This window comes from Prunus dulcis, chromosome 2 (assembly GCF_902201215.1).
Source record: "Prunus dulcis chromosome 2, ALMONDv2, whole genome shotgun sequence".
Lineage (NCBI taxonomy): Eukaryota > Viridiplantae > Streptophyta > Magnoliopsida > Rosales > Rosaceae > Prunus > Prunus dulcis.
In genome coordinates, this window is record NC_047651.1 from 20494413 (window position 1) to 20508585 (window position 14173).

Sequence of the window (14173 nt, forward strand, 5' to 3'; positions counted from 1 at the left end):
CGACGCATCGATTCATGAATTTGTATAACTTTGTCCCAATCCATAGCACTAAGTGACTCATCGATTCATGTCGTGTTTAAATCATATCATTTCAGTTAGTGTTAAATACTTTGATTTGTTTATTCATGTCGTGTTTAAATCATATCATTTCAATTAGTTTTAAATCATATCATTTCAATTAGTGTTAAATACTTTGATTTGTTTATTCATGTCGTGTTTAAATCATATCATTTCAATTAGTGTTAAATACTTTGATTTGTTTAAATAATCGTGTCAAGTGTTTAAATCATATCATTTCAGTTAGTGTTAAATACTTTGATTTGTTTAAATAATCGTGTCGAATGGCCTAACCCAAACCCGACCCATTTGTTTAATCCTGTTAAGTTGTGGACGTGTGTTAGGCATTAGTCATATATGGTAGAGCATGAACAGAACAACATCAATTTTGCAAGGATATGGAGAGCTTCTCCCTTGCAAGAACATGCATTATAGAAAGAGGTACAACTCCAAAGAAAAATATATAAAAATGATGTAAAAGCTTGAATTTTTGGAAGAATAATAGTTCCATTCATGCAAGAATAACAAAATGAACAAATCCGATTCCCGAATTTGAGATTTAACATAGAGATAGAGAGAATACAAATATGCTAAAATAATAGAGTATAAATTACACTCAACAACATCTTAATATTTTCTCCCGTTTCTTGAGATCAAGCCATAGCCAAAAATAGTATCTGGGGTAAGATTTGTAATGGTGATTATTAAAACCAGTTTAAGTTACATAGTTGAGTAGAGCAGTGTTCATGATGGAACTGAATCGGAGTTGTTGCTGCCGATGGAGTTCTGCTTCCTTTCTGCTTGAAGTGATCGGCACAAGGATTCAAGCTTTTCTTTCTGATTCTTTGTTTTCTCCAACTGTTTCTTCAACCGTTCACGCTGCTCAGACCAACATAAAAATCTGTGTTATTCCTCATCTATGCTGTTTCTTAGTAAGGCATCATAAAGGCATATGCCTGAGTTCAACGTTTACTGTTGATTGATGAGTAATTGAAAGAAAAAGAAACAAAAAAGTGCATGCAAACTATACCTCATCTACGAGTTCTATAAGAGTAACATCTGTTTTCTCACATTTGCTCTTCAAGAATAAATTTTCCTTCTTGAGTTCTTTGATAGATTTTGCCATCTACGATTTTGCACATGTAACAAACAGGGTAGCTTAGTTTAAAACAAGCATATAATGCGAGTTACACCACCCTAGAGTAATCAGGAAAAGTGTGTCTAAATGAAAATGTAATTTGAAGAATAATTCACCTTTTCGATCTCCTGTTTAAATGTCTCAAAAACTTCATTGCTTTTCAACAATGCATCCTACACAACAAATATAATACTTAATTAAGAACAGATAGAGTTGTGTATTGATAACACAAACATTCGGCTTGAAGCACTTGTGAGGTGATCCGCCAAGTATCTGAAAGGTCCATTCTGAAAGAAGAATGCTCAAATTGAGCACAAAGAGTAGGTTGCCTTCTCTTCAGTATTGCCTACTGAAGACATACATTGGAAGGCTCTAAGCACACTTTTTTTAATATTTGAATGATGTACATAGAGCAAGGAGACAGATGGTGAGTTCACTTCTGCCAATCAATTTGAAAGTTGCCAATTTTTGGCCCAACTCTCATCCTGTTAACAACTAGGACTTATAATTCCAAGTAACTCAAAGATACATAGAGCAAGGAGACAGGTGGTGAGTTCACTTCTGCCAATCAATTTGAAAGTTGCCAATTTTTGGCCCAACTCTCACTCTGTTAACAACTAGGACTTATAATTCCAAGTAACTCAAAGATACTAATCACAGAAAGATCATGAAATCACAAGTTATTGATATTATCCATCGATAACCAAGGTAATCTCTTTTCTTTGTTTCATGACATTGAATAACATATCAATTATGCAACAACCAATCTCCTAGAGTGTAATCTACGTGAGACTCAACCCACTAGCATAGCTACATAACTAACACCATACAGCCTATAGGGAAAATGAACCAACTCAGTTTTGTACTCTCGAGAATTCTGCAGAGAAATTTGACAGCCTCTAACTAAGTAGTTATTCATTCTGGTGACAGTTTCAAAGTAATGGTTTAAAGCAACACATAACACAGAAGTTTACCTGAAATTGTTGGAATTTCTCTCCATCAGCTGTCAACTGTAAGCGCAAATTCTTTTCAGTTGATAGTAACTGTGACACCTGTTCTGCATATAGTTTCATCTGGGACTGTTCCTGGATTAACTTCTCTTCATGCTGCTTAATCTTCAAATCAGCAATTTGAAGCTCCAGAGACTTCTGCTTTAACTGTTAATTCAAAACAAAGCCACTAAAGAAAAGTTAAGTCCCTACCTAATAAAGTAAACAATCATTATAGGTGAACTAACGTCATTTGTACAAGTTACAGTTAAATTTTACCTTCTGTTCATATTGCTGTTCAGAAAGAGCATACTGATAGGTGAGCTGCTGCAGCTTGGTTCTTAACCTGAAAATGAATGAATGCCAATTTAACTAATTTTAACACAACAAAGACAAATTATAGACAGCCAAAAAAGAAATAAACCAATGATATCAATCAACCAAGTCAACAAAAAAGATACAGATTCTTTGTTGTCAGAGATTTATAACAAACAATACATGACATTATCCTATATAATAATATATGACACTTAGGATGAAATTAATCGAGTTCAGTCTCATTGACACATGCACGTGCAAGGGATCTCCAAGTTAAGTAATTCAAGTTTGCTTCAGTATATGCATCAAGATAGTAAGCACATGTTTTCATGACATCTGGCTCTTACATTTCATTCTCCTTTAGCTGAGAGATACATTCTTCTTTTTGCTCATCTAGCTTATTGCTCACATCCTATAACCATAAGAACTTAATGTTAGAATATCATTTAAAAAAGGCATTGAAAAACAAATAATGCACTGAACAGATAAATTTTGCTTTTAAAATGGAAAGGAACTAGTTCTGAGTTCCAATGTTTGGAAAGAATACAAAACTTGTTAATTAACTGAACTCTTATTGCTTGTATGTGCTCTCTTGAGCATGTAAATAATCATGATTCATGACAGAACAGAAATCTTGTCTGTTTTTCCTTTTCAACACACCCAGAATTGTAAGTTGAGAAAAAATATGGACATCGAGTGTTTGGAACTTTAAAAGATCTCATGTTTTGTAGTGTATAATAGAGGTAATGTTTCTTCAACCTTGGATTAATTTTACCTTGTCAACTTACAAATTAATAAGCCAACAACTACAAATATTCAAATCCCCTGAAGAAAAGCTATTATATTATAAATTGTCAAACCTTTATTGCATCTTGGAACTTGACTGATAAATCTAATCTCAAGTTCTGCCCCTCTGTTGACACCCGCTTACACTCATCCTGTTTAAATGATCAGGAAGCCATCAATGTTTCTAGGTGGGCGATCGAGTATTGATCAACTTCACAACTTATCATATCAAACGGTACGATACAGTCAAAGTAGAGAAGATATCGACATAAAAATTGTAAAAGATCACAAGTCAATAATGTGAACTTATCGTTTCAAAATGTTGAATATAGCGGACATGATGATAACAGCAGATCTTATTTAGATGAACTGAAAAGTTTCACTCAACTCCACAAAAATTTATCCTTTTTTTCCTTCACCAAATATTTCTCAATCACTAACGATAGAAAAGAATGCAGAATCACCCAATGCACCCTTACTTCGTGAAACAACCTATGCTCAAGCTCAAAGTAATGGGAGAACGAAGAAAAACATAATCAATACTTTCAGGTGCCTCTTTGCACATTTGCTATTTTACTAAAAAAAAAGAAAAAAAAAAGAAGACATCGAGGGCAACTTGTCACAGGCCTGCAATGTAGTTAAGTGAGCTTTGTCACGGGATGAATAAAAGGGAGTCGTACAAGGCCCAGATATATGTATTAAGGGTACATCCAATGGTTGTAAAAACTAGTTTCTGACATCTACTTCGATTCACCAATGGCTATTAATAGAAAGTAAGAATTAAGTTTGCATGGTCAAATGGAACCTAAACAAGTTAAAGAATTACACTGCGATGAAAATTATGATAATGAACATCTAGGAAAATATGAAAATGTGAAAGTTCACAAAAAAATCATTTTAAGGATATGCAGTCAGTCAAGATAGCATACCATTAGCACTTTGTTCTGGCGTTGTAACTCCCTGCACAACGACTCAAGCTTATCTCGAACAGAAATGGCTAGAAAGAAAAGAGGATGCAAGTAAATAAATAATAAAACCATCTACAATACTGCTCATAATCAATAAAAATCCATGTATATATACAATGAAGGTATGCCACTGCACTAAGACTTCGCAAAAGCTACATCTTTCCATCAGAAATTAATCTTAATTTAGGTTATCAACATTATCACATCTAGTTACTGATAATTGGCAATTATTCATACCCTTTGACTTCATGAAAATTTATGACACACAAACATCATATGTGTAAGTAGTCCATTTCTACATCAACTATTATACTACCGCATAAATGCATTATACTTAACATTCACTGTTCCTAAACAAATATATGATTTCTCCCACAATAACCCTATCGGAGGTGTAAACATCAGTATATTAGTTATGGAAACACTGGGTGTAAACATTAGCACAACTATCTCAAAATACCTGAATCTCTTTCAGCAAGAACTTGTTGATACTTCAAGGTGAACTCTATGAACTCCTTTTCTGATTTAAAGGTACGCTTTGCACTCTTACGTTTGGTTTCAGTGGATTCCTGAGGCAAAATTAGTCCAAATTACTGACCTTACTGATGACTTACATGTATAACATATTTGTGTGATAGGCAAACATTTATGTGTGCGTGGGAATGTGGTTGCAGCTACACATTTTGAGTGAAGATTGCATCACAAATATTAGTCTCAACAAAGAAAATCACACACATGATTTCTTGCATAGGTTGCAAGGATCAACAACTGTACAAATTGATATCATATAAAAAAGAGATCAAGTAATACGTAGTACTAACTGTCTTTTTGCTTTTCAGAGTTTCAACACTCTCCAATGATGATGTTTCCTTCACATTGGCTGCTGACGCATCTGAGCCTCCTTCAGTCGCTGAAAAGCAATGAGAAATGAGGGTGGCAAACTAATGTCAAGAGATCAAATGAAAAAGACCAGACACATTTTGACTTAAATTTTTCAAAAAGGGAAAATCACAAAGGTAAAGATATTTACGTCTCTCTGAACTTTGACATCTTGCTTCAACTTGTTCCTTTACCTCACTGCATTCAGGTACCCCAGCCGAAGTCTCAGAAACAGAATCAGCTGAGTCGGGCATGACTAGCGTACCTCCTTCTTCTGTCTGCTCCGTAGAAGCCCTTTTGGGCACTTGAACTGATTCTACTGAAACATCAGAACTATCAGTTTCCGATAATGGAACAGGAAAGGTTCTCAGTTTCTGGGTCTTCTCTGTCCTACCCTGACTTGTTTGAAACTCATCTGCAGCCAATTCTTCTACAGGTTCCTTTGAACGATCTATATCTGAGGCAATATCATCCTCACGATTGTCCAGTGGCTTCTCTTGTTCAAAGGTTGGAGTTGGAGGAGCCAGGGGCTCTGGAGGGCTCTCAACAAACCCATCAGGCAATGAATCAACTTCAGGAAGCTGATTTGCCTCTGGGTTCTCCATTTTTACCTACAATCTTCATCATGCATTCTTAGAACCATCAACATTTATACCATCCTAAGAATTAGAACAAAAAAGCCCATCCCTTTACAGAGGGATGAGAGAGCAAGAGCCAGAGACTACAATCTAGTTTTGCAGCTGCTGTCATTCAGGAAACGGCAACACTAGAACCCATTTGGTTGCTAAGAAAATTTGAAGAGAACCTAAGAGAAACTCAAAAAGATTCCATATTTAAGCTGTTTAAGATATCCTAGAATGAAATTGAAGAAGTGCCCAAGTAAAAAACCACACCAACTATGATTAAAATCTCAACCTTGGGTTAAATTTTCACACTTTCACTGGGAAACCAACCCAAAAAAGAAACAAATTCATTCTTACTTTATCAAGAGAAAAATAAGAAAGAATACGAAAATTTCAGACACCCTAACAATCAACCATCGGCATCATTGAGCAATCTGAACAGTAATCAACGAAAATTGAGAGAAAAAGAAATGAAACAAAGAGAAAGAAGGAGACATTACCAGGTAGATTATGAAAGAGAGAGAGAGAGAGAGAGAGAGAGAGAGAGAGAGAGAGAGAGAGATTGAACTGAGACAATGGAAGTGATCTCTCTATCTGTGGAAAGTGTCCAGTGCGTGCGTTCCGTAGAAGAACTGATCTTTGTGCTGCGCTCTTTTCACTCACCTTCACTCCACCTAGTTGTTGTGTTAGACCGAGAGAACGACACTTTTCGTTCTCCTAATTTATTAATTTTCTCTCATATTTTTCATTAGTCTGAATTGAGCATTTTGTACCCCAATTCATTTTTATTTTTATTGTTTGATAATATTTCCCATATATATAATTTTTAGAAGTTCGAAAGGGAAGGGGGAATGTCGCAGACACTAGTACCATGGCATACACGATATGTTTTCTTATATTGAAGCTATACCCTTCAATATGTAGCATATGAGGTTGTTGAGAATTGTGAAAATTGTATATTCTTATATCAATGACTATTTATGAAAATTGTGAAAATTTGTTCAAACACAGATAATTTTTTTAATGAAACTTCAAGAAATGTTAAATCGAACAGTTCTATTAAACAAATAAATTTCATAAAAAATACCATGTGTATGATAATTATATAAAAGAAAAAAAAAAAAGGATATGACACTAAGTCATAAGAAAATTATTATAGTTCAAAAGTACATATATAGTACGAAGTGACAAGTTTGGTCTTAAATATCAAGGTTTACTACTATAAGAGTTTTATTTTATTTGACATGTTTATTAAATATGCTCTCCATCTATAATCAGAATAATACGTTACTTTTCATAAAATATAAATCCAAAAAAATAAAGTTTCTGTCACGCAAAATCAAATGAGATGATGGTTTGTACCATATGCAACAGCTATAAAATAAGGATTTTGAAGGAGAGCTAGGCATGCACAAAACATTCCTATACCATATGATATGGCCGATATTAAGAAGCTAGGTATGATTGGGGTGGCTATGGTGCTAATTCTGTCCACCTTCGCCACAAAAACTGTCTTTATCGCTGCTGATATAATTAACTGCAATGAGCGTATTAATGATAATGGCAACGGTAACAGTAAGACTCAGTATCCCACTCTGATAAACGAGATAGATATGGGAGAAGGTGGTGGCGTGGGCAAGGGCGGTGGTGGGTGTAAAGGTTCTATATGCAATATGCTGGTGCTCCCTTGCAAGAGTGGGTGTTATTGCATCCCCTTTGGAATTTTGCCAATTGGGGTGTGCGCTGGTATATGTTGTAGCAGCTAAATCAAATTTAATATACTTTTTAAGTTCATAATATGTGCATTCAATGAAATAATATTGGTGGAGACAATGTCTTTCTGAATTTTCTGGAAAGATGAGAGCCTACACCAACACCATCCACAACAACAAACACAAATAGGAAAAGGACTTACACGATGAACCAACTTACAACATACACAAGTCACCAATTTAGTTGAGGGATATTAAATTCATGAGCAAGGAGATATAAATGTTGGATGCAACCAAATTATTTAAGAAAATCTCTTAGGGCAGGAAAATGTTTCCACGGACAGTCGATGGTGGATAGCTCTTCGTCCCAAATTCCAATCTTAGCCACCCTTAAATTTGAAACTTTCACATGAAAATTGGAGTAGTTCATGTAACAATTGAAATGAAACTCAAATATCCATATAAAGAAATCGATTTGGAGTGTTGATTGTCGATACATTTCAAGTTCAAGATCATACCGAGGAGCGGAAATTGTGATGGAACGAGTGTAAAAACTCAACCCACTTCGTCCCAAATGCTTCAATGCAACTTACTTATTCTAAGGCTGATATCTAACCCTTTGACGCTTTTCTCAAATGAGAAATTCAACAACTTATCTATAACGTACGGCTGTGTCTTTGCAAAAGTAGACCATGCAAATTCTGAATTTGGCTAAGAGATCATTTGTGTGCTCGTCTTTCTCATGATATTACCAAAGACCTTGTCAAGATATTGTTGATGAACTTTTTATGGCGGAGTAAGTTGTCGGCAAAAGACGACATCAATGAGGGTAATAATCATCAGAGTTGCTGCTCTCGTCAAAATTCTTGTATATTATGTCATGTTAAAATAGGTTTATTAGTGAAATCCTCTTTTTTTTTTTTTTTTTTTCATTCTTTTTTGTTCTCTCTCCCTTTATATTTATCCTGAAAAGCCTTTTTATTTCCTTGTCATATCAATTGTCAAATTAGCTATCCACCTGAAGCTTCCTTCAAGTTTCACTTTTTTGCTACTTTTATTTTCCTGGTTTGTCGATGGGGTTTTTTGATTCGTGGGTTTAATGAGGTGTATATATTTGGTTTAGGGTTTGAATGTTTTGGAGGACACAAAAAGATGGCGTGATTAGTTATCTATGAAACCAAACAAGGCACGAAATTAACATGAGTTATTTCTAAGTTAGGCTGCCGTATGGTACTATTTCACAAAAGACTAGGCAGATCCCAATGAGGAAACTAAATCATGCATATTGCATGCAATTGTTGGTTATAATAACTTATATATAAATTACTCAGAAGAAGTCATTAAACAAGAGCTCAAGAGAGAGACAGAGACAAAGGGGTACGTAGAATCAAGATATTGGAAAACTATGGAGATGATGAGCAACAAGTTATGTTTTGCTGTGGTAATGACCATGGTGCTTACGGTGTCCACCTTTGCTCCAGCTGCCTATGGAAACCCTAGCAAGAACAATATTGCTGAAGCACCCGCCTCTAAGCCTGACGCCAAATGTGATGCAAAAATCATCGATGCCAATAATCTCTACGATGGAAATATTGGGGTAGCTGCTCCCATGGCTAGTCGTCTCAACGAGGAGAGCTTGGCGTTGATGTCAGGGAGGATGAAACAGCTAGAAACGAGTGGAGGTGTGGGCACCATCAATGGGTGCAGAGGCAACCTCTGCAATTTTTTGGTGGCTCCTTGCCAGATCGGCTGTGTTTGCGTTCCCATTAACATTGGACCTTATGGGTTCTGCAGTGGCGTCTGTTGCTAGCTATAGCTACTCCTATTATAACAAATTAATGTATCTGCATCCATGATCTATCCATTCATGCATGCATGCATGCATTTCATCTAATCATGAACATCTACGTACTGATCGATTCTTTAGCATGAAATAACGTCGATCGTATACGTAGGTGTGTACTTGTATTAGCCATTTCTTTTGCAAAGTGGGGAAGGCAACATTTCTTTCTTTGTTTCTATACTTGATCACGCCGATAGAAATGACCCGAGGTACTGTTATGAGCTTGGGTTGGCCTAACTCATATCATGAGAAAAGTTTTTTACATTCCTGCAGTCCAATGCAAACTGCTGCTTTTCAAAGATGTCCCTGTATTTACTCAAAATTCCTGCAGTCCAATTTTATTTAGGGAGATTCACTATTATACCTAATATAGAGGCTCAAATTATAAAAATACTCCATATGAAATGGATTTTAGAAACACACCCAAAGCCCATTACAACATAACAAAAAAGCTTTTAATACTTCTTATAAATTACAAAACTGCAATCAATTTCTTAAAACAAGCCCAACCCCAAAATCTCATAAAAATACCCAAAACACTCAATACGGCATCAAAGTAATTTAATAATCAATATTAAATTCAATAAGGCCAGGTGTCATTTTTTGGGTTTGTTTATAGAAATTCAATTGTGTATGATTTATTTATAATATTAGTGCTAAGAATGGGTATATCACTAAATATCTCTATATTTATTGAGTTAAAATGACAAGAAAATTATTGTATCTATGGCACAGCTGATGTCGTTTCCCATATGAGAACATGGCTGAGTACTTCGCAATCCAAAGAAAAGATATGCGTGGACACTTTTCAAAATATGATCGACTCAAATGTTGCGGAGAGCCTTAGACAAGTGACAAAATCAATCGATGAGGTCCTTGGTATGATCCAAGTGCAGCAGCAACATCATCTTCATCGTCATAATGTTACTGCAGCTCCAGGTTCAGATCCTGATCCTTATGATCCTGTACTTTCCCGGACGGCAGACGTCACCTTGTCACAGGATGAGAATGGGAAATTCAAGAGAATAATGGATGCCATCAGGGACGGACCCAGGATTTCAAACTTGACTGAGCTAAATTTAACTTACATATAAACATACTAAGGCCAGTTTGGGATTGCTGTCACTTTTAAAAAAAGTTGCTTCTGCTGTGCTTTGAAAATAATTAGCTGTAAAGTAAAGCAATTCCATGTTCGGTAAACAAAAATTGGCGGCTTTTATTTCTTCAATACGTAAGAATTAGGTTATTGTGGCGGCTTTTAACTAGATTAACCTTAGGTCCCTTCATGCATTCATATTATACATGAAAAATTGTTGTGTAAAAATATTGGCTAAGTATGAAAAATAGTTTTTCAGAATAATCATTTTCTCAAGATAATTTTTGGCCGCTTTTATTCCTTACACATCAAATAAGAAAAGTTAATTTTATGGGATTTTAGTATGAAATATATATTGACTTAATGAGCCATCATTTTTAGCCTAAATCTTATTTTGCACTAAAACCGATTTTTCATATTTTGATTTGGTGAGAATTTGATTTTCTAGTATTTTTATTTGAATCCAATTGGGGGGTACTTCTTTATTTACATTGTAAACTTAAGTAAATGGAGTAATATAAAAATAAATGAAAGTAAAAGGAGAAAGACATTTACTTAAATGTTGAAAATGGAAATAAGGTAGCACCTTAGTAAATCCGCTACTAACTGGGCTATAATTTTTTTTATGAGCTGGGGTCAAAAAAAAGCCACCTGGCCTATAACCCAGGTTAGCCATGCCTATGATCAGTCCCTGGATGCCATTGCGGCTGCACCAAGCCATAGCCAGAAGCAGTTTGTGATATTTGTGAAGAAAGGAGTTTACAAAGAATATGCGAAGATTGATAAAACAAAGACTAACTTGGTGTTGATTGGAGAGGGCATGAGTGTTACCACCATATCTGGAGATAGAAGCAATGCTAGTGGTTGGGCAACAATGAAGTCAGCAACATTTGGTAAGACACCAAAACTTCTTTTTTTTTTTTTTTATATTTTTTTATAAAGGCTAAACTGTTGATTTTCCCTTAAATTAGTACCTAATTTTTTATTTAACCCCTAATCCTTTTTTTATTTATAGAAAATTAAGGATGTCAATTATAAGGATCTCCTCTAAACTTGTCAAGACACCCATGGGCTACATGGGCACATTGAGTGAAGTGGTTTGCCGGGGGGAGAAAGAGGGGATGCTGGGTTCGGGTGAGTATGATGGGGTGGCTAGGGGAGGATGGGCTTGGTAGGAGCAGGCTGGGGCTGTGCCATACTCTTTTTTTCTTTTCTTTTTCTTTATTTAAGTGTCACATGCATGGAATGTGACCATTTTTAACAGTAAATTGGATTGAATGTGAGCAAATTTAATGATACGGAGAAATTGACTAAAAATAATTGAGATCCTTAATTTTCTAAAAACAAGGGGATAATGGATCAATCGAAAATTAAGTACAAGTTTAGGTGGAAATCAACCGTTTAGTCTTTTTTTTTTTTTTGGTCATTTGCTAGGGAGGGAGAGGAGAATGGAGAGTATTAAATGTCATCATAAATCGTATTCTCCAATACAACCAATCTAGTGGTGTAGTGTATATCGTATTCTACGTATATATATATATATACAGTCCCCTTCTATTGAGGGATCCCTTAAATAATTTTATTTAAGGGACGCCCTTTAGGGTACCCTACAATTTTTTTCTCAATGATCCAAACCATCTATTTTTTAGGTCTTCATTCATAGATCATCCTTACAAAAAATTAGACAAATCGGAAATCGTTTCGACATCCAATTGTGTCTTACAAAATCAATGAACACGGTGCTTCAAGAAAATGCTAAAATTTCAATAACTTAATTGAGTGGTCAAATGATATCGGATTCAAGTGATTTTTTTGTAGAGATGATCTTTGAATGAGTATCTACAAAATAGACGGTTTGGATTAGTGAAATACAATCTGGAATGGGGCCTATAAGGGGTGTCCCTCAAATAAGCTTATTTGAGGGATCCCTCAATAGAAGCTCTCTGTATATATATACACACACACACACTCATACAAGACATTCTTGTTCGTAGTGTTATATTTCTTTGCCTTCTCTCTAAGTAGCCCTTTTTTCTCTCTCGTCATTTACCTTTTCTGGTGCGATGAGTCCATTCATGAAGTTGTCCTGCCATTTCATTTTTTTCGTTATTTGTCCATCTTCTCTGTCCATTGACCTCCGTGCTGATAATGTTGACCCCACTTGATAAATGTTCCTTTGCCTGTATTCAGAAACTCTTTGGAGAAGACCACGGAACTTGTGCAAAATGTGGCCTCTACCATGTCACATATGCATGCTGGCGAAGACGATGAAAATTCTACTAATATGGTCATTACATATTGTGAGGATTTGCTTGGTGAAACTGCTGAAGTCTTGGATTGGTCCTTATCGTGCTACATATTGTGAGTGTTACCACCATATCTGGAGATAGAAGCAATGCTAGTGGTTGGCAAACAATTGATTCACCTACATTTGGTAAGGCATCAAAACTTTTATCCAAATAATTAAGATATTATTTTCTTTTTCAAGACTAAATATCAAAGTAAGATAACACAGGCCTCATTTTAATTAACTTTCATTGATTGCTGATGCAGATGTAAGGGCCCAAGGATTCATTGCAATGGACATAGGATTTGAGAACACTGCAGGACCAAACAATAGGCAGGCAGTTGCGCTTTCAGTCGGCGGCGACCAGTCTGCTTTCCACCGGTGCAAGCGGCACCATGGACTTTATCTTCGGCTAGGGCACGGCGGTTTTCCAACCCTCTAAAATTGTTGCCAGGAAAAACATCAAAGACCAACAAAACACACTCACCGCTAGTGGTCGTTTTGCAGAAGACTCGACAGGGTTCTCGTTGGAGTATTGTAGCATTGAAGCAGATTTTGATTTGGCGGCAGATGTGAACTCGACGCCCACGTACTTGGGTCGACCTTGGGGCAAATATGCACGTACCGAGTTCATGAAGTCATCTATGAGTAACGTTATAAGGCCAGAGGGTTTGCTGAGTGGAATGGGAAATCTGCTCTGAGCACTCTGTATTATACACAATGGCCCAGGTGCCTCGGTTTCAAACCGGGTCACGTGGCCTGGTTATCATGTCATTACCGAGGCGTCCAACGCCGATTCCTTTACGGTGGCTAAGTTTATTGGTGGGAACTCATGGCTGCCATCCACCGGTGTCCCATTTGCACCAGGATTATAGAGGATGTATCTTGTAGGAGATTTGGTTTAGGGTTTGGCAGTGAACAAAGTCTAACCCAATTTCCCAACACACACTGTTGATCTTAATGCAATCTAGGCAGAGTTGTTCTCAAAATTCAACTATTTGTTCTCCTTTACAAAATAGCACATCACATAAACAAATTTGAAAATTGAACATTATAAGCCTTATGCTCTAACTACCCATTATAAGAAAACATATACAAGTCCTACACGATTACATCCTGATCCTCAGTCTATGTTTAAGATCACTTCATCAAATTTTTTTATTATTATTTTTTTTTCATGGCTATAAGTTTGGTCAGAGGTTCAGCTTGGTTGTGAAAAACTCAACCCCAACCCAACAAAGTCTAACCCAATTACCCAACACACGCTTTCCTTCTTCAAAGAGCCATGCAATGACTGCCATCACCTGGGCAACAAGAAGAAAAAAAAAAATTGTGAACATTGAACATATTCAGCCCAACTTCCAAGCGCATGATGCATCTTTTTAGAAGTTTAAATTTTACATTGTAGAATATAAATCTTGTAAACTGATCTCTATCAAAGTGAACTCATAACATATTAAACTATTACAGTATCAAA

At 35.9% G+C, this 14173-nt stretch overlaps 2 protein-coding genes across 8 annotated transcripts; one reads left to right on the plus strand and one right to left on the minus strand.

Moving 5' to 3' along the window:
- Positions 1 to 579: 579 nt before the first annotated feature.
- LOC117618641 (alpha-taxilin) lies at positions 580 to 6491 on the minus strand. Of its 7 annotated transcripts, none has more exons than XM_034348311.1 (13): positions 6259 to 6491; positions 5530 to 5753; positions 5287 to 5451; positions 5078 to 5166; positions 4717 to 4825; positions 4218 to 4285; positions 3363 to 3440; positions 2850 to 2914; positions 2464 to 2530; positions 2170 to 2352; positions 1312 to 1368; positions 1088 to 1183; positions 580 to 936 (listed from the first exon to the last, which is right to left on the minus strand). In XM_034348311.1, exons 2-13 carry the CDS (start codon positions 5738 to 5740, stop codon positions 802 to 804), a joined length of 1323 nt encoding a protein of 440 aa, XP_034204202.1. In that variant the 5' UTR covers positions 5741 to 5753; positions 6259 to 6491; the 3' UTR covers positions 580 to 801. The 7 variants fall into 7 exon arrangements, with proteins under 7 accessions (XP_034204202.1, XP_034204200.1, XP_034204201.1 ...); XM_034348309.1 differs by having other exon boundaries at positions 5287 to 5454; XM_034348310.1 differs by having other exon boundaries at positions 5287 to 5454; positions 5530 to 5746; positions 6259 to 6487.
- A 4543-nt stretch (positions 6492 to 11034) lies between these two features.
- Positions 11035 to 13397, plus strand: LOC117618351 (pectinesterase/pectinesterase inhibitor PPE8B-like). Its single transcript, XM_034347940.1, has 3 exons — positions 11035 to 11302; positions 12963 to 13062; positions 13151 to 13397. The coding sequence occupies exons 1-3, from the start codon at positions 11035 to 11037 to the stop codon at positions 13395 to 13397; spliced, it is 615 nt and encodes a 204-aa protein (XP_034203831.1).
- Positions 13398 to 14173: the final 776 nt, after the last annotated feature.

Excerpts from the sequence above, each read along its gene's own strand:
- LOC117618351 (XM_034347940.1), top strand. The coding sequence starts at position 11,035 with ATGAGCTGGGGTCAAAAAAAAGCCACCTGGCCTATAACCCAGGTTAGC. Across the intron at positions 11,303-12,962 it reads AATGAAGTCAGCAACATTTG|ATGTAAGGGCCCAAGGATTC; the intron begins GTAAGACACCAA and ends TTGCTGATGCAG. Across the intron at positions 13,063-13,150 it reads CTTTCAGTCGGCGGCGACCA|GAAAAACATCAAAGACCAAC; the intron begins GTCTGCTTTCCA and ends AATTGTTGCCAG.
- LOC117618641 (XM_034348305.1), bottom strand. The coding sequence starts at position 5,740 with ATGGAGAACCCAGAGGCAAATCAGCTTCCTGAAGTTGATTCATTGCCT. Across the intron at positions 2,531-2,849 it reads CAGCTAAAGGAGAATGAAAT|GTTAAGAACCAAGCTGCAGC; the intron begins GTAAGAGCCAGA and ends ATTCATTTTCAG. Across the intron at positions 937-1,087 it reads TTATAGAACTCGTAGATGAG|CGTGAACGGTTGAAGAAACA; the intron begins GTATAGTTTGCA and ends TGGTCTGAGCAG.